At 42.0% G+C, this 19,803-nt stretch overlaps 1 protein-coding gene across 2 annotated transcripts in view; it reads right to left on the bottom strand.

Annotated features, from left to right (window-relative positions):
• Positions 1-2,688: 2,688 nt before the first annotated feature.
• Positions 2,689-19,803, bottom strand: part of ankrd11 (ankyrin repeat domain 11) — a 97,427-nt gene continuing 80,312 nt past the window's right edge. The window contains exons 5-14 of one of the 2 annotated variants that reach the window (XM_029499143.1): positions 15,116-15,289; positions 13,966-14,166; positions 13,720-13,862; positions 13,391-13,538; positions 8,850-13,284; positions 6,060-8,736; positions 5,772-5,870; positions 5,479-5,622; positions 5,271-5,363; positions 2,689-5,151 (exon numbers count right to left, since the gene is read on the bottom strand). In XM_029499143.1, the coding sequence (XP_029355003.1) occupies positions 4,966-5,151; positions 5,271-5,363; positions 5,479-5,622; positions 5,772-5,870; positions 6,060-8,736; positions 8,850-13,284; positions 13,391-13,538; positions 13,720-13,862; positions 13,966-14,166; positions 15,116-15,289 (8,300 nt within the window). In that variant the 3' untranslated portion in view covers positions 2,689-4,965. The remainder of the gene's footprint in view (positions 5,152-5,270; positions 5,364-5,478; positions 5,623-5,771; positions 5,871-6,059; positions 8,737-8,849; positions 13,285-13,390; positions 13,539-13,719; positions 13,863-13,965; positions 14,167-15,115; positions 15,290-19,803) is intronic. The other variant, XM_029499144.1, reaches the window with a different exon arrangement.

Here is a 19,803-nt window from a genome sequence, read left to right as displayed (position 1 = left end):
ATAACTTGGTATTGTTTAAGGATGGAGTCTTTGTTAGACACATCCATCTTCTACCGCTTATCTGTTTCCGGGTCTTGAGGGGTGTGGGAGCCAGCTCTCACTGGGTGAGGTCAGCAGTCCATCACAGAGCCAACACACAGGGACAGACAGAGACCAACAACCACTCACACTCAGACCTACAGAGAGTTTAGAGTCACCAGTTAACCCAAACATGATGTCTTTGGACGGAGGGAGGAAACCCACACAGACACGTGGAGAAGATGCAGACTCCACACAGAAAGGCCAAAGGTGGGGAACTGAACACAAAACCTTCAAAAATTTGGGGCAACACTGCTAACCACTAATTAAATATATTTTTTTTTAATATTAAAAAGCATTATTTTTATTTAGTTAAAAATATTTATATATTTGTAACTAAACAAATTCATCAAAACCTTAATGATATTTGAATATATACCTACTTCTAAAAAAAAAAGGATTGTGTGTTTGTCTCAGAAATGATTAGTGGCAACTTTATAATGCAGTTGCACATAAGAATTTACATCACAAAAGAAAAAACAAACACAAAACCAAGAAACAGAGGGCAGCTAGTAATATTTCAAAATTTTATTAACGAACATAATCTCTGAGGAACAACAGCAGTTCTCGCGCTCTCTGTACATGCAACTGTAGAAAATAACAATTTAGAATTTTTACTTTTCAGTTTGTCTTTTTTTGCCATCCATTCTCATTTCAGGTTCTTGTTTTTGTTTTTTTGTCTTTTTTTTCTTTATTTTTTTGCAGGAAATCAACAACAGCTAGAGGTGAGAGTACTGGATTTTTGTTACAGCACTGACGATAGCATCAACAACCCCCCTCATATACCTGCCCCCACCCACCCTCCCCCTTAGCTGCTCCATCAATATGTACACAAATAAACTACATTGTACAAATAAAAAAAATGTTACATCGTTACATCATAATCACCGGCAGCGAGCGCACACAGCTCGTTGCTGTTAGAACCCCACATTCTACGCAATTTTTCAGACTAGTACAAAGAGGAGGGTGCAAAACATCCTGGGAGGTTTTATTTACAGAGCTATGTACAGTATGTCTCTTTCACGCATTACAAGGAGGAAAATTTACACAGCGGAGACCAACTTCAACTCAAAACATACCACAGGTGTCAGAAAAAACAAAAAGATAATAAATAGGTTGTTTCTCACCATTTAAAGAGTAGTTCTCCATGCTTTTATTAGTCATTTCCATTCTAAAAAAATGAACAAAGAAACGGCTACAGTCTGGGTTTTAATAAAAAAAAAACAAAAAACAACAACAACAAAAAACAAAACCAGGAAAAAAAAAAAAAAAAGGCTTGAAATCGTGATTCTATATTATGGAAAAATAGCAATTATGTATTTATGTCCCGTAAGAAAAAACAAATAAGAAAATCTAAAATAAACATGAATGCAAGGAGAGTAGAGGTAATATGTTGCTGACTGAGGTGGTGTCAGGCTAGCATCTGTATCACCACGGCCAAGTGCTCTACTGTGCATCTGAGGACTGACGTGTTTTTGTGTCTGTATTTTCAATTAATTCAGTAATCACTCTTGGTAGCTGAATATTCACACTGAAGAATCAACGTAGATAGATGTGTCTAGTCTATTGCTCTATGCAGCTGTGTACCACATACTAAGGGAAGTATCACCTGCCCGGTGCATCAACCATCACCATTTCAAGCCTTTGTGGTACAAACGAATGACTGATTACAGGAGTAAAAACAAAGTTAGGGCTTAAACCATTACAAAAAAGAAAGAAAGAAAGAAAAGGAAAATGAAGGTGACATGAAACAGAAACACACTTGATGTCTTGTAAACAATAGTGAGAGGGTGTTGTCGGTCAGGGCATAGTATAACGGTATACATTCTGCTTGATAAGCAACGTGATTGACATGCCACTGGTGTTTATGCTTTTATTAGGAACAAAAACCCCTAAGATAAACACAACATTCAAAACTACATACACTGAGCTAAAAACACACAAAGATTCTGTGAACTAACGACATCCACTGCCCTCTTCCCAAAAACTGTAAGAAACAAATAACAAATTAAAAACGAAATCAAGACAAATGGGGATTTAAAAACCAATAATTCTGGCTATTTGTATCCAAATATGTGTGTCTATTTATAACAACCAGGTTATGTGTATCTCTCAAAAAATATCCAGGACTATACATCTAGCCACCTTGTCTGCACAGTGTAATAGCAACAACCATTGCACTTGACTAGACATACCATACACAGCTAGGCTGACTGACAGTGTGTAAATAACTTAAACGTTTCCAATAATATTGCCATCAAGATACATGAGCAGCTCTGACACACAGACAGGCAGCCTATGTGGTAGGTTGGGAAAGCTTTCCAAAACCAAAACCCACTAAAACTAGAGAATCAACACAAGTCAAACAAATCAACATTTCAATGGGATGTCGAACTGAGGACAGAAAGGACAGGAAGAAAATAGACCAATGTTTCACAATGCACTGTTTCTGATCACTTTTTGGTTCATTCTGAAAAGATTTAAGTCTCGTAACTGTCCGATCGGGCCCGGCAGAAGAACATGACTATGGCGAATATCACCACACAACAGTTGGATAAGGAAAAAACCTCACATTTAAAATCCCTGACAACAAAAGCAAAACCTCTTGTAAATTAAATAATGATAAAATCTTAGATGGCTAATTTGAGTGGAACTAATTGTTTTTTTGTTTTTTTTTTTTAAATCATCTTTTGGTCTACTATGTTTTCACTGACTGAGGGAATTAAACTCCCCATGGGCTATAATAAAATTGAATTACATTTAAAAACCGCCCAGTCAAGTGAAAGGCCACAGGTCTCATAAAAAGCCAAATAAGATTGTTGACATTTCTGACATACTGATTCATGGTGCCACCCAGTGAGTAAAGGTTGAACAGCACCAAGAAATGAAGCTGCTCTTCAACAGACTGACAGTACGATGTTAAGAGTGAGTGAGGAATGAAACCTTTCAGAAGCTGTTACAACTCTTCAGAGGAGCTGGGAACACAGAACATATGACGAAATGCTGAAAGACCTTGTTTTGTTCGTTCTAGACAATGAGTTTCGAAATTATTCGAAATTATGTCAAATTACTGTAAATTAAAAACAAGGAAAATTAATTTCAAACCATACTACAATAAAATGATGGTATCACTCCTGAATGACATCTCTCTAACTTTCATCCCACTGATATATATCTATGTGACTTTGCCCAACAATGAGTACATTTTTTTTTTTCACTGAAAAAGGCATTTTCTTGGTTCGAAATTTTTCAGATATAATTGTGTAGTAAAGTAATGAATAATAATCCTCTGTCTATTCTTTAAATAAATCCTCAACAATTATTTTGCTACATCTGAGGGACTATATAGTTGGCCCGTGGGAGGCCAGTTTCATACAGAAGTGTTTTCTGTCAGTTATTTGTGTCTTGTGTTGATCCACATCCCGGTGAGATGCCTTACCTAACCCTGTACTGAATTTACAGATGGGATCATACAACTTTGCACTAGAGTCTTTCAAATACTGACAGAATCATGTACACATTTTGGCCCATGGATATGAAGGGGGGAAAGTGCTGCCCAAAAGTGAACTGTACATAAAAAGATAATTTTTATTTCTTTTATGTTTTTTCTTTACACTTAACTGAGTGATATTACAGTACATAGGTTATTTACAACTGTGCAGTAATGTGTGGCAAAATAAATTATCTAGAAGGCAGCAAGAATACATTGGTTAACGAATATAAAAACTGTACATAATTTACGGAATACAACTTTTTTTCAGTTTTCTTTTGTTTTTTTTCCATTAAACTAATATTGGCTCTGTAGTGTTTCAAGTCACTTCCTCAGAAACAATGAAATGCCCAAGTAAAGAAATAGACAAAAACAATATTTCTTTCCTCCTGCCAACCACAATTTCTCAATAGTCTCTTTGAATCTCAACATTCGTTATGTTTGTTTCTTCTGGTTGTCCTGTGGTGTTTTTGCAGTCCATGGCGGTCTGATGTGTTTGTGTTGGAGCAAGCAGAGTGGCTGAGGAACACTCCGGTCTGTCCTCAGTGATCCATGCCTGTCCTCTTCTGTTTAGCCAGCCTGAGAGGCTGCAGGGTCAGTCTCTTCCTCTCAGATGCTGGGCCCTGACGTGCGCACACATCGCTAAGCCTTTGCTGTGTTCCACCCTGCTGCAGGCTCTGCTGCACTGCCAGGGTAACCAGGGTGCAGAGATGCAAAAGGGCATCCTCTGGGTGTACTACCTTATAGCCCCAAAACCATCAGCGGCTGGTTTTAGCTTCCTGGTCTGTCCATTCCAGCTGTCTTGCTGTAGATACACACTGAAGATCCATGTGATGCACCACAGCTCTTGACTTTCTCTGGGTCAGTGCTGGACTTCGCGCAGTTCTGGTTCACCAGAAGCCCTGGGTCAACAGGGGAGTCTTCTCCTCAGTCCTCCCTCAGGACAGGCACCACACTGCTGGGAGAGCTCTTTTTTCTGATACCTCCCCCCGAGTCGTGGTGGGTCTATTGAAGCAGGGACCAAAAATGAACACAGAAAATATATCTCTGTCCCCGATCTCACCGTAACTGAGCACTGAGGAGTTGTGCCCCTACGTCAGAGTCTCAAAGCAAAAACTGTTTTTGCTTCTCGCACTCTGATCAAAGAATAGCGTAAAAACTTTGAGGATGAAAGTGCAAGTTGTGTATTTTCTTTTCCCCAGTAAAAACATGTTTCCTTCTTCGTGGAAGGGAGTTGAGAGCAAGTTTTTCATCTTTACTTTTTCTACAGAATATAATTTTTTCTTATCTAAAGTCCTCTGTCAAACTTGCTAGCCCTTTCCATTCATTCTGTTCAATGAAGTCTCTTGGAGAAGAAGTGATTCAAAGTTTGCTCTCTATCTGTGAGTGCAGGTGTGTCATGCAGGCAACAGGACAAAGTCATCATTGACATCAACCATTGGCACATAGAAGGACGGCACTTCATTGACACAGAGGGACTTGTGCCCCGCTGGGTCCAGCTCTTGGACCTTCAACTGCCACTCCATCCTTTGCACTGCGTTGAGCGCTGCTGCCTCATGCTGTTGCCGCATCAACAAACATGTCTGGGAAAAGGAAAAAAAAACATATAAACCCATTTGGAAATACACAAATGATCATGTCTATGTGTGTAGCTTGTGAGATCACAGCACTGCAGGCCCTGCAGAGTAGGCTTAAAACTTACCTTCATGCGGTCATATTTATCATCCACATCCTGGATCCAGGAAATGAACTGACGAGCATTGAAGCGATCTCTAACAGATTTGTTCTCATCACCCTGAAAAAACAGACCAATTTACAATATTGATTATTTGATGGATTGAGTGATATATAGCTGCCTCTAATAAAGCATGTTAATATTGACTTAACGTGTATTTTTACTCATTTCCTACCTGGCTCTCTGATGGCATATTGTATACTTCAGAGTCCAAGAGCATGGTGCAGGCGCTGAATGGCACAGCCTGATTGGCAATTGTCCTGGCTGCTCTGCAATGGACCCTTAAAACTTCCTGTTCACAGGAAACAATCAGCTTCTCCTATGAACCGTAAAGAAAGGGGATATGGAATACATACATTACATACATTAGATGTAAAGTTGGACATCAGGATGATCAGTGGGTTTGATATGAAAGGTTATTGAAAGCTGCTCTTGGGCAGTATATATAATATAGAATATTTTCCTCACCCGCTCTATGCTGTGTTGCAACCTGAGCTTTCCTCTTACTGCCTCCTGTTGTCTGAAGAGCTCCTTCAGAGGTTCTGACAACGATGGAGGTGGAGCAATCTGAAGGTAAAATGCAAAATATGAAGTTTTAGATTTATCCATCAACATAGACTCTTGCCATGCACTAACGAATGCCTTTAAAAATGCTTTAGAGCTACAAGCTCTAGTCTTACAAGCACCAAACACTTATTGGAAACTGCTTTGCCAACCCATCCACTGATTTGACTTGGAAAAGATATGGTAACTTACCACAGGGATGTGAAGCTTGCTGAGGGGCTTGCCATCCAGCAGGTAGGAGCCAGTGTATGTCACATATTCAGCGTAACACTGTGGGGCCTGTGGGGTGATGTAGCAGAGAATTTTCCTCTTTTCCTCAATCTTCTTCCTTATCTGCAGGTACTCAAAGTAAGGGTTTGAACGGTCACTGTGGTAGGGCTCAATGTCGTCTAGCTTAATGGCGTTTACTACTACAGCCAAAGTTTGCTGAATCATTTCCCTGGTTTGCTGCATTGCTGTGTTTACCAGCTGGACCTGGACCTGTTGCCCTGCAGAACGTGGAAATTTCCTCTTCCGTGGATGCTGGGTCTGAGACTCCTCTTCATCCACTGGGAGAGGGCGACCTTTTGCAGTCTTACTGAGAACAACTGATGGAGAAGATGTGACAGAAGTAGGTGCAGACACTGCAGGGGTTGAATTAGATGCAGTAGAGGATATGATAAGTGCAGACTCTTTGTCTTTCTTCAAAGCAGACAGGGATGAGGCTGAGGTGGGTGTTGGAGTTCTTATAGGAATTGGGTTGAGGCTCACTGCTGGACTGGTAGTTATAAGGGTGGCAGTGGCAGATGAGGTTAATATGCTGGAGGTAGGAGGGACAGTAGCAGCAGAGGGATTGTTCTTGGCACGATTGCGGGTCACCCTTTGAGGGATTTCATCCACTTTCTTCGGTACATCTACTGTGGCTGACACAGTGGACAGGGTTGCCGGTGTTAGCTTGGATGGAGTCTCCTGAGTGTCTGGTAGTTCCACCGTGGTTGACAGAGTGACTGTCACTGGAGGATGAGGAAGAGGACTGCATGACACAGATTCTGCTACAGACTCAGACATCTCCTCCTGTCTCACATCTGACTTAACAGCAGGTATCGAATCCAGGGGTAACTGCAAGGGCTCCGAGATGGGGTGGATCTGTATGTGATGTTGCTGACTGGCATCTGGTTTCACAGATGAATACAACATATTGGGGTCAGATTCATCAGGCCCTACATAAGATCCCTTTCTTTCGAGTTGTTGAGTAAGCGATAGGGAGGTGTTGACAGGCACACTTTGGGGCTCAGCATCCAGTTCCTGCTGGTAGTTGGCATGTGGTGATGGTACAACTAAATCCTGTCCGGTAGGCTCTCCCAAACCTAGGTCTCCATCAGAGTGTGATGTCTTAGCCAGGCTTGGTAGGTCAACCTCCATTATGTCTGGGTCATCTCTGTCTGTAACAGTATGTCTGATGTGAGTCTGCACATTTTTATTGTGGTCAGCTAATTCAGGGTCTCGAGGTTCAGCTTCCTCTGACTTGTCAGGTAGTGGTAGATCAGGCAGGGAGAATGGTCCCAGGTCATCCAGTTCATCTGCATCAGCAGAAAATGGGTCTGCCCAGGGAACCACAGGCTCAGGGGCGACAGCTGGAGCCATGTGGCCCTCAGTGGTAGCACCAAAGCTGTGTGCGCTCTGTCTACTTTCTGGTTCAACACATGCTGTGTCTGTATCCATCTGGTGACTATCCTCTAAGTTGGGCTTGTTGCAATCCTGGAAGAAAGACTCTAGCCTATTAGAGGACGATGAGTTGTTTAAATAGTTGGGTTCCCCATCCAAAGCTGTCTCATGTCTCTCTGGTGAGGGGATGTCAGCCACAGCCTCCTTCTGCTCATCAAAATCTTCTGGGTCCTCTTCTTTGTGCCACCTATTCCAGGTAGTATAAGGAGGGGTGACAGAGGGGTGCCCAGACAAATGCTGCATGTCGCTATCAGAATGGTAAGGACTGGTTATTTTGGAGACAGCAGCTTCTATCTCCCCATATGTCCTGTGGGGCGATTTGAGGTCCATGTCAGTGTTCCAGCCCATACTATGATCAAAACAATTCTCTCCTTGGTTGGGTGCTGAGTGTGTGGGGGAGAGCTGATGGACTTCTGGATCCTGTTGGTCTGGAGACTCTGCAGGCCAACTCTTCCTCATTGAGTCCCCAACTTGAGGTGAAAAGGAACACGGTTCCCTTGTTTGCTCTGACCCCCCCACAGTACAATGGTCTCCATCAACTCTCTCATCCATATCACCTTCTTCCTCATCATCCTCCTCTTCTTGATCCTCCTCTTCTTGCTCCTGTTCTTCTGTGACAGAAGGAAGATCTGAGAGGACCAGATTAGGCTCACTGTGGTGAGGTTCAGAGATGTCATCAATGTCCAGAGGTGGCAAAGCAGCAGGAGCTGGGGTTGGTGGTGCAGCAATGTCAAAGCAGGGCTCCTGTGGGTCTGGTCTGTGAACCGGTGTGGAGGGTTTGGGCAAGAAACTGTATACACTTTCAGGAAGGTGTTCATTACCCTCAGAGCTAACAAGAGCTGGTGCTGCTACATCTGGAGATGGATGGGCTGGCTCCCGCCGAGGGGACAACATGCCCATCGGTGAGAAAAAGGGAGATGATAGGCAGTCTAGCCTATCCACTGTTGCTGTTTTGTCCTCTAGAGTTTGGGAGGAAGCTGATGGATCAAAGTCAGCCTCTGAATCCGTCTGTTGTCTAAGGAACTTGTCGGTCTCAACCTTGAACTCATCCTCCAGGGGCCTGCGAACATCTGATGATGCAGAGCGGCTGATCAGTGGCAGCTGAAGGTTCTTTGCAGGGGTAGGGCAGGTGCCCTCCTGAAAACTCTGGGAGTTAGAGTACCTGCTGGATGGACAACAAAAAACCAGTTAGAAAATATCATTAATCAACAGAGTATAAAACCTTTAGACAGTATAGTGTATGCACATATGCAGTAATATAATTGCATGTTTAAATACCTTTCAAAGAAGGATGGCGAACAGGCATTCATTGACATAGACATTGCTGATGAGTTCTGACAGTCCAACGCATCCAGAATAATGTCAGGGTAATCTTCTGCACTACAGGATGGGGTACGTGGAGTTTGCATTACCTCCTCATAACTGGGGCCGGATATGACTGATGTTGGTGTGGGGACACCGGTTGGCCTGTTTTGATCTGGCCTAGGAGAGGCGGGGAGGTGCTCCTTCATTTGGTGACTACCCAGCCAGTCCTTTGAGTTTTGACTGTCTGAAGGCTGGAACTTCCTGCTTGGGGACATCATTTGAGCAGGCAGACCCACACCCTTCAGTTTCTTCTCTTTAAGACCTGACTCCAGGCTGTTGGATTTCTTGGAGGATAGATCACTGCGGTTCTTCCTTACTTCCTCTGTGGACTTTGTCTTGTCCTTAAGTTTAGGGTCCCCTGACTTGGGTCTAAGTTTCTCCATCTGCTTCATCCTTTCTTTGTGTCTCTTGTGGCGCTCTTCAATCTCCTGGTCTTTTAGACTCAACATCTGACCAAAACTTGTCATTTGATAATCACCATCTACCAGCAGTTTTTCACGGGGGCGATTATCTTTTCTCACTGTGTCTTTGGACTGAGTGAGTTTTTCATTTTCCTCCTTCGCCTTAGATTTACTATAATCCATTCTGTTGTCTTTGTCAAATGTATCCCGATTTCTGTCTTTTTTCATGTCAAATTTAGGACTGTCTTCTTTTGACCTGTCTTTCAGGACTGTGACCTGTGGGCTGTCTTTCAACCCAGACTTCACATCCTCTTTGGAGTGCTTAAATGACCCAAAGCCATCGATGTACTTATTCTTCTCCTCCTTAATTTTTTCCTTATGTTTTTCCTTTTTCTTTTTGTCCTTTATCCTATCACTGATGAGGCCACTTGTTTTTTCTTTGTCCTTTTTGGACATCTCTTTTTCAAATTCCAGTGTTTTGTCAAAGTCATCTTCACCGTCTCCCTTACCACCGTATGGGAATGTGTAAGGGTCTGCCTCCAATGGCATGGGCTCTTTCTCAAAAGGAAGGCTCTCTCGGCGACTGTAGGACTCTCTGATCTCCTCTGTCTTGTCACGTTTGTCTCCTTTGTCTTTCTTGACCTTTTCTTTTTCCTTGTCATGGCTTTTCTTGGATGAAGAAGATGATGAATGGCGATGCCTTTCCTTCTCTCTGAACTTGTCTTGGGGTGTTGATATGGACAAAGAGTCTCTTCTGTCCTCAGACACATCAGTCAGGCTGATGGAATCATAGTAACTGGTGAGGATGGGGTCATGACCTCTGTCAGTGAAACTATCTGAAGAGATTTCACTATTCTTGTCATTGGAGTCATCCTTAAAGTCATTCATGGCCTCCTCCTCCAATTTTTCCAAGAGAGACTTTTCATTTTCACCACTGCCTTTTGATGGTTTCCTATCCTTAGAATGATCCAGCTTGTCTTTATATTTGCTTTTTGTCTTTTCCTCACTGGTTTCCCTTTTGTCCAATAGCTTTTGCTTATTCTTCTTCTCTTGGTTAGAGTCCACTGACACTCTGTCTTTCCTCTCCTTATGTTTTGCATCAACAGAATCTTTCTTGTCTTTGTTATGTTTCTCTAGGGAGCCTTTTCTCTCTTTACCTGTGTCAAATGTGGCCTTTTCCTTCTTCTTTTCTTTCGCTTTTTCTGTGTTATGTTTAGCATCTGCAGAAGATTTTCGAATTTTTTCTGAAGGGAAGTGATCCAGCTCATCCTGATCAGGTGTTGAGTCTTTTCTGAGGGAGTCAGAAACAAGTATACCGCCATTATAACTGTCCTCATCATCATCACTTTCATCTGTGAATATGTCTGCTATCTTGTACCATGTTTTTTCCCGGATTTTCTCTGTTTTTCTTTCCTCTCTCTTTAAATCCAAGAAATCTTTCTCCCTGTCAGTGTGTTTGTCTTGAAAGGCCTTTTCTTTCTTGTCCTTGGTCTGTTCTGAAGACATCTTTCGATCTTTGTCTTTGCCATGAGACTCCTTATGTTTGTCTTTGGCTCCCTCCTTCTTGTCCTTGGTACCTCGGTCTGCATCCTTTTCTTTGATAGGTTTTTCCATGGAGCTCTTTTCACCCTTCTCCTTCTCCAGATCAGCTCCTCTGTCTTTTGCCTTCTCTTTGTGCTTGTCTGTTTTTGTCTTTTCTCGCTTTTCTGTTCCCTCTCCCTTCTTTTCCTTCTCTTTCCCAGAATGATTTCTTTCTCTCATATCACACGATTTACCGACATCAATGTCTTTGAATAAAGTATCATTGCTATATTCATCTCTTAAAGATTCCTGTTTGATTTTAATGTCCTTTCGTTCCTTCACTGATTCATATGAATCTTTGCGATCTCGACTGCTGTCCAGAGAATCTTTGTCTTTTTTGTCTTTGACTGTGTCTATGGATTCCTTCCGTTTCTTTTCTTTTTCAACTGAGTGACTGGAGTTTAATTTTTGTTTTTCTGACCAGTCTTTTTTCTTGTCATTTGTCTTTTCAGAAGAGTCTTTGTCCTTCTTCCTAGAAGTGGTCTCTTTCTCTGATCTTTTCTCATTGTGGTCTGATTTTTTGTCCTTGACTTTGTTTTCTTTCCTCCGCGTTTCTTCCTTAACAGTCTCAACAATTAATTTAACTGCATTGTTGGCTTTGTACTCCTTGTATTCTTTGACGGGAGCATCCCAACTGTCTTCTCCGTATAGGGAGGAGTCAGAGGACATTTCTGAGCCCCATCTGTCATGATGGTCATCCGAGGCACTGAGCTTTGTGTCCTCCAGATTCAGGAAACGATTGACGTCATAGCCTTCATACTCAGACTCTTCCTTCGGTGCTTTGTCTTTTTTACATTTCTCTTTCTCTTCCTTGGTGTTTTTCTCCTTGTCTACCTTTAGATGTTTTTCCTCTTTCTGCTCACTCTTCCTTTCTGCCTTTGAAGAGGACTTCTCCTTGGACTTTTTCTTTTTGTCCTCTTTGTGAGCTTTTTGTTTATCCTCCTTGAGTTTGTCCTTCTCTTTGACATTTCTATCCTTGTCTGATTTTACAGGCTTCTCCCTCTCATCCTTATTTGTCTTGTCCTTGGTGCCGTCCTTTGTTTTCTTGTTTTTCTCTTCCTTTACTGTTCTATGCAGGTCTTTACCCAATGACCAATCTTTTTCCTCTGACTTGCTTTTTGCAAGCCTCTCCTCCTTTTTTGAATGGTCTTTATCGTGTTTGGATAGCTTGACTTTGCTCTCAGCTAGGGATTCAGATTCAACAATTAAGGACTTCTGCCTGGAATCATCAAAATCAAAAGAATAGCTCTTGACAAATTTTTCATTCATGTCTTGATTAAGCACTAGACTGGGAGCTTTGTCCTTTTCCTTATTTTTGTGCTTGTGCTTTACTTTATGCTTTTTCAGCACTTTGCCATCTACATCTGTTTTGGAGACTGCACTGTCTGCATTGGAGTTTTTATAGAGGTCTGAATTTTTCTTGTCCATGTTGCTATGTGCATTATTATTCTTCTTTTTGTTCTCCTGTGCTTTCCTCTTCACTTGTTTTATTGACTCAACACTGGAATCAGCCGAGGAGTAGTCAGATTCACTGGACAGTCTTGTTCTAACCGAATCTGACAGAGAACTGACATCTGAGTCCCATGTTGGTGATGACACAGTTTTCCATCCATCTGTCCTCCACTGCTTTGGATGCTGTTCTGCTAATGACGGTGCTTGTTTCTGAGAGTTCAAGTTTCCATGGGATGAGGAGGATGCATTAAAGCCAGGGGATTCTTTTAGGCTCTGTGCAGAAGAGTCCTTTATACTATTTGAGCCCTTGTCATCCTCACTCTCCATATCGCCACAGTCAGAATCAGATGTACAGAATTTGTCATTGGCTTTACCAAACCTGACTTCTTTACTGACGTTATTTTTACTCTCCTTCTTTCGCTTCTTTTTTACTTTATTCTTCTCTTTCTGTTGTTTAGAGCTCATGCTGCCAGAGTCTCTACCCTTGGTATTTGTTTGCTGGGCTTGTTGCCGTGGCGTGGGCGCTGGCGTGAAACACAACGTCCTGTCATCCTCGTCTGAACTGTTACTGTCAGAGATAATTCGTCTAACAGTTTTCTTTGGTGTGAGCGAGTTGCTTTTGGAATAGGTTTTGACCTCCATCTTGGGTATGGAGATGAAGCTGTTGGCCTTGCTGATTGAGTCCTTGCGGAAATCTTTTTTCAAGAGGTGCTTATCGTCCACAGGAGGGACACGCTCCTCCTCATCGTCCTCATCAAATTCATATTCATCTTTGACAGGTGTGACAGCTGATTTGGGAGGGTCTGCGTTTTTCCCTTTTAACTTCAGGCCCTTTTCAAACTCCGAGTCTGTGTTATTGCCATCAACAGAACTGGACGGGGCAAATGAGGGAGCATCTTCCTCCTCTGAAGATTCTGTGAAAGGAAAAACACACAATTATTAGTGACCTTAGCATAACAATTTAGCCCACACCTGCGCAAGTACTTAAGCAATTAGAGACTTATATCTAAGATTACTAACCCGATGAACTCTCTTCACTTGAAGTGTAAGTGCCTTTCCCCAGCAATAGATTAAGCATAGTTGGAGAGTTGGCAACCTTCAGTGGTGTTTCACCTCTCCTGTTGCTTTGACGTGGGTCCCCTCCATATCGTAAAAGCAGCTTAACCACCTGAAACGGATTTCACATTTCATTAAGGTACATTTTAATTTGTAAGGTGACATTACCAAACTTTGTGGTTCACTTGTTAGAGGTCAGAGGGCCCAAAGATAAAGTCCATATAAATGTTTTTTTTTTTAATTCCTGCAGAATTGAGCAATTGGTACTATGAAATCGTGTGCTATTAATGCACCTTGAAATGTCCATTGTTGGATGCATCGTGTAGAGGGGTGTCATCATCCAGACCCTTGGTGTTGACTTCTGCTCCGGCTGCCAGCAGCTGCTTGGCCACATCATAGTACCCCCTATTGCACGCTTCATGCAATGCAGTCCAGCCTAAGCATAAAGAGAATTGTGAGTGACAGGTAAACAATCTATGAACAAATGTATATTGCTCCATTCCCAAAGTAACAAGTCAGTCTATGAAAGAGCTTCTCACCTGCAAAGTCTTTTACATTCACATCAGCTCCTTCACTGATGAGCTCCTTGATGCGGCGTACCTCTCCACGGATTGCTGCTCTGTGCAACCGAGTCTCTCCTCTCTCATTACGCTTGTTCACTTTGTCTTTGGTTTTAGATGCAGAGTTTGGCGTTCCCTTCTGACCCAGACTGGACTGTGACTGATGCTTTGGTGTTGTGTCTGTTGATGGCAGATGGACACTTAACTTCAACACTGATAATTTTGCACAAAAAAATTAATTGTTTCTATTATTGTGTATATTATTATTATTACTGCTATTATTATTTCTACTATGTTACATTTATGTAATCTGCTTACAGCCAGAGGGAGGCAGTCTTACTCAAAAAGTAAGCAGCAAAGTGGTTGGACTTACTTCACTTAAACTCATTTCATCACATTTACAAGATTAAACCAAAGCCTTAATTACATTTACATGATTGAGTTTGCATAGCTATTGTCCCAAATTATATTTGAAACACACTCACTTAATCTATGTCCATGCCTTGAGGCATGCAACAAAGGGATTAAAATATAAATAATAGTGGCATTGCATTGGTCATCACCTAATTCTATCTCAAATGCCAACAATAAGAGAAAAAATACAATGTACATTGTACATACAAATTGCACATACAAAAAATACATTTGAGAGGACATTAGGTGGCTGTAAATTTATTGAATGAATCTACCAGCAGAAAGTATATAGTATAACTAATGAATAAAAATACTTTTCAGTCCTTTTGTGTCTCAATGTATGCATTGATTTTACTCTCATGCTGAGATTGCACCCTTAGGTTCAGACTAATGCCATAGCAAGGGGAGAAGTTTAATTTCCTTGATGGTCCATTGCTGTACTTGAGGAAAATAATTGCAATTATGTGGATAAACCAGTGGAATAACTATGGATGCTAAATCTAACTAGATTCAAATTCAGCAAGCGGAGGAAGAAAACAACCAAATAAATAAGCAAAAGCAATGAGTGCTATGCCACACCCACTCCTGCTCTCTCTTCAAGTCCACCTTCATTGCTCCACAAAAAAAACACTGTCCACATATAAAACTCCCTTCCATCTTTTTCATTGTAGGCAGCCCACCCACAAAAGACGTGGTCTCCATGATAAGCACGCACCTGGACTGTTGATGGACTCCTCAGCTGTCATTTGCATGAGCAAGGCCACCTGCTGCCGCTCAGAGAGGGGGTACCCGGCCCGGATCCCTGGCATCCCCATTCCAAACGGCAAGCCCGCCTTCCGGGTGTTGGTGGGCTCCTTTTTAATCCGCTTCCGCTCCGGACCTGGTTTCTCTGTAATAAAAGTGATAGGAGAGGGGCACAGTTTATTTTATTGGGCAGGCATTGACACAAGTACACCTTTATTCAAGCAAACACAAACAAATCTATTTTATTGAGCCATAAGGAAAGGAAGAGTAATGGCTGTGTTGTTACTGGTGCACTAATGAAAACATTCAATAATATACTGGAGTTATTCTTTGGATAAACTCATTATCCATCTCTCTCTTAACCAAAAAGAAAAAATGAAGTAAAACTGTTTACTTAAAAATGTAAATAATGGCAATAAAGACAATAATTTCACAAATACTGTTGTCATTACAACCCACCCCCAGCTGCTTTTTAGAATTTCCACTGCAAGAAACAGCCTGATTTAAAAACAAACAAAAAACTCCCATATTTGCTCACATACGACATATACTGATTACGTAGTCTGGTTCGTGAGTGATTGGTGATAGCAGGGGGTGACTTTTTTATTAATACCCGGCTGCTCCTGGGGAAGGGAGGGGCCAACAGCAGTTTGTTTATGTGTCTGTCTGTATCCAATCCAATCACTCTGAATTGAGAAGAGAAAGAAGAGGGTGTGACTTGGCAGAACCAAAGTTATTACGAAATAGTTGGTGTACATTTCAATTCAACATGGCCTTGCCAAGGTCACCACATGCCTCCCTGTGTGCCTGCCAAGCATACTGGAAAGACACTGCTACTGGACAAAAGCAGCTGCTCCACAAAGACACACCCAGCAATTATTTTCAGTGGCAACATACCATTTGATCACCCCTATGGAGGGTAAAGCTATACATAACTGCAATACTTCCTCGCTGACATGGAACAGTTCCCTCAGTTTACAAGGACAAAAGATTACCAACAATATAGACACACAAGCAGCATTTTTAAATGTGTATGTACAGAGAAGCGGTTAGAAAGGTTACCGTTTTCAATCCAAATGTGGTCTCATTGCTCAAGGCCACACAAATACAAGTAAATAAGGCAATGGGAAAGCACGACGGCTCATGCTTCCGGTGGCTAAAAGCTTTCCAGGAAAATTATTTTCCAGTCACAAGTACAGAGCTGATGAACTTTCACTAGCATCTGTGAACATTTAGAGCTAGTGTGCCCCCACCCCTCTTTGATACACTCTCACGTTCTCTAAAGCATTTGCCATTTAGACACATTCCTCCTGCTAAGACTTTAACAGCAAAAACCACAGAAGCTGTCTGTGGTGGAGGCAAAACTCTTCTGGTGAGAATAATCCTAGGAGACTCCGGCATCTTGATCTTTGTTTATTACATATCTTTAAGAAAGTGGTGCTCAAAACTCTGTAGGAAGGAGTGGGGAGTGACCCTTATTGCAAGATATGTAATGAACAAAGACCGAGATACCAAAGTCTTCTTGTGCTATTCTCACCAGAAGAGTTTTGTGGTTTTGCCTTGGCCACAATATGGTGTCAGAAGTGGAATAGAATGGGTGAACATCGTTGGATTGGATGACAGTGGCATTGATGAGTAGAAGCCTTCAACCTCCAAACCTCTGTAGGCTATTTTGAGTGACAGAATACCGCACCCATCTAACGCACTCAAAAGTGATCAACAGATATGGTGAGAGTGTTTTGAATGAAGTTGGCAAGATATTGCAGATTTCACAGGAAATAATTGAAGGGATTAATTGGGGTATAGTATTAAAAAATGTTTGGTTTCAGTTCAATGCTTCATGCCATGCATACCTTTTTCAATAAATATAATCAGTGATGTACGTAGTATATTTTAAGCACAATAGTTTGCAATAGGTTACTACTGCCTGCGGTCTAGGAGATTATCTGCCTTGTTGTTCTATTTATGAACAGGACAAGAGTTTTTCGGTCTCTTTTTACTCACTAGAAGAAAAAGTGTGCTTTTAAGGTTGTTTTGTCATTAACGGAAACCACCCAGTCAGAAGACGTTCTCATCGTAAAAAAGTTTAAATTAAGTGTGCTGATAGGTAAAGGTATGGGGAAGTCAGTAAGTCTGCTCCTCTGAAGGCTGACTCCCACATAATGGTGTGCATGAGAAAGAAGCATGGAGACAAAGCTTGTTATGTTACCGATATGGTACCAACTTGGGTTTCCAGAAGGGGGTTCTTTGAGGAAGAGACAACTGGCACAGTTGAAATAAATAATAAGTAAAATAAAAGAAAAAAATTGAAAAAGGAGAAAGAAAAGTTTATGAAGGAGAAGAAAGTGAACACTAAGTATATCCAACAGTATGAAAGTAATTGTACGATTTCGCAAATGTGGTTCAATCAAGCAGAAGTACAAGTAAACAAATTAGCTGCTAAACATGCCAGGATCTTTTAAAAAGGAGAAAATAGAAAATACAAGCACAGCACAGAAAGAGGGACAACATACATCGCCTGAACCAATACATCAGTTACCAACCCCATACTGGTGTTCTTCTTTGTATCCACAGATAACACAGCAGATGACTCATCTGAAGGTGGATCCAGATACGGAGACTTGTCCGTCCCACTTCATTCCCCAACCCCCATCTAACCCCTCTCACAGGTCGAGGCCTCAACAACAAAGTGCTTCAGTGTCTGCTCCTGCTTCCCCTCCCCAGGTTACAACATCAACTCCTCTGGTCTCAGGGCTCTCCCCCCACAATCCATTCAGCAGCCACTACACAAGTGCAGTAATGGCAATAAATCTACCACCTCCTCCACAACACCCTTTGATGGACAATATCCTGAATCACTCCAACCTCTCCCTCAGCTCTGATAGTCAAACTTTGCTGCAACCAGAGAACCTGCACAATGCACCTCCCCCAGACTTTGAGATGGTTTAAGATGGCCCTGGACTTAGAATGATGTTAAAGAGGCAGCACAACATCTCACAACAGCAGTTGAAGTGGGGGGTATTGCGTTTAACAGGTTCGGAGAATTCTGTGTGGAATTCAGGCCAACCCCAACTGAACTTTGTTGTGTAAAGGGTGCGTGACTGTCCTTGTAACGATGGTAGACATCAAGATGTCCCCTCATCCAGGTGAGGAAGAGGGTGTGGCAGAGGCGTTGGAGGATGAGGTTCCATAGGAGGTCCATACCAGAGCCAGCTACAGCAACCTGGAGGCGGTGAACAGGACGAGCACCACAACTCCCACACTTCTGATTGAGAAACAACAGGTGACACTCAGCTTCTGGTGAAACATGATGACGACTCATCTCCTTCACCTGTACAGCATGGTCATGCACATACTCCCACACACATTTCTGACACAACTGCTCTGTTGACATTGCAAGATGCAATTACATTATTAGAGAAGAGGTTATTTCTGGCACTTATCAGAAAATATGATCCAGATCCTTCCCACCAATGAGCTTTCAGTAAATTGCCAACAAATTAGATTTTTGGTTGATTCCGGTGCTACAGATTCCACAGTGTGTGCATGTGAAATCACAGATCTGCCTAAACTTGCACGCTATGTCTGGCTGCACTGTAAAAGGAAAATTATTCAACTCAAACATCCTTTTCGGATTTCATAATATTGCCCACTAAACTTGCTGGCACGTAACCTAATGATCAGATTGGGTATTTGTCTATTTCCACTGGCATTGAAGGGGGTGAAAAAAAAAAAAATCAACATCAATTCACCTACACAGTTTGTCCAGATGGAGTGTGGTGTGCCATTGTATGTCTACAAGCTCCACCTGAATTCTGGCCCAGTCACTAATGACATTTTAACAAATGCTAAATCACATCTCACCTCACAGGTTGCTGACTGGATGCAATCTGATGACTTTCACTGCTCCATGCATGTCTCTCATGGACCTGACCGACCTTATGAGGACCAGTGGTTAAAATTGAAAAATGACACAGTTAAACTGACTAACATGCACTGGACAACACCACAACAACACCAGTTTCATGGCTGCCTCCCAGACTTCTGTCCAATACTACTCATTTGAGGTTGAAAATTCCTATCCTCATGTCTGTCTCCTGTCAAAGTCTCCTGGACTGAGATTGGCTGAATATTGGTCCAATAGCAAAGAAGTGTGTAGCGGAGTGTAAGCAGCAAGCCACAGATGATCCAAATGTATTTTTCTCTTACTGCCTAGGCTACTACAAAACTTAGTATCTGGCTACACACTTTTTTTTCCCACACCCAGATGTTCACAATTCCTGTCTACCAAGGTACACCTAGGCATTGGAAGAACATCCTGAACTTGTGGAGATTCCATCTGAACTATGGGCCACAGATGACTATGTCATTGACGACATGATAAAAACTGCCCACCTGTGGCCATCACCCCGAAATCAGATCATGACTCATTACCCAAGACTGGAGTAATCGTTCTGAACCCAAACTCTCCTGTGTACACACCCATTTACCCAGTTGAAAAATCATGTGATGCAAGGGAAAAACCTCAAGGTTACAGATTTGTACAGGACCTGCAAAGAGTAAATTCCACAGTTTGAGTTCTACCAGCGGTGGTCCCTAATCCATACACAATCCTGTCTCAAATTCCTCCTGAATACGCATTTTTCATGTGCCGACCTG

This window comes from Echeneis naucrates, chromosome 3, assembly GCF_900963305.1.
Source record: "Echeneis naucrates chromosome 3, fEcheNa1.1, whole genome shotgun sequence".
Taxonomy (NCBI): domain Eukaryota; kingdom Metazoa; phylum Chordata; class Actinopteri; order Carangiformes; family Echeneidae; genus Echeneis; species Echeneis naucrates.
This window is presented reverse-complemented; position numbering and strand designations above follow the sequence as displayed.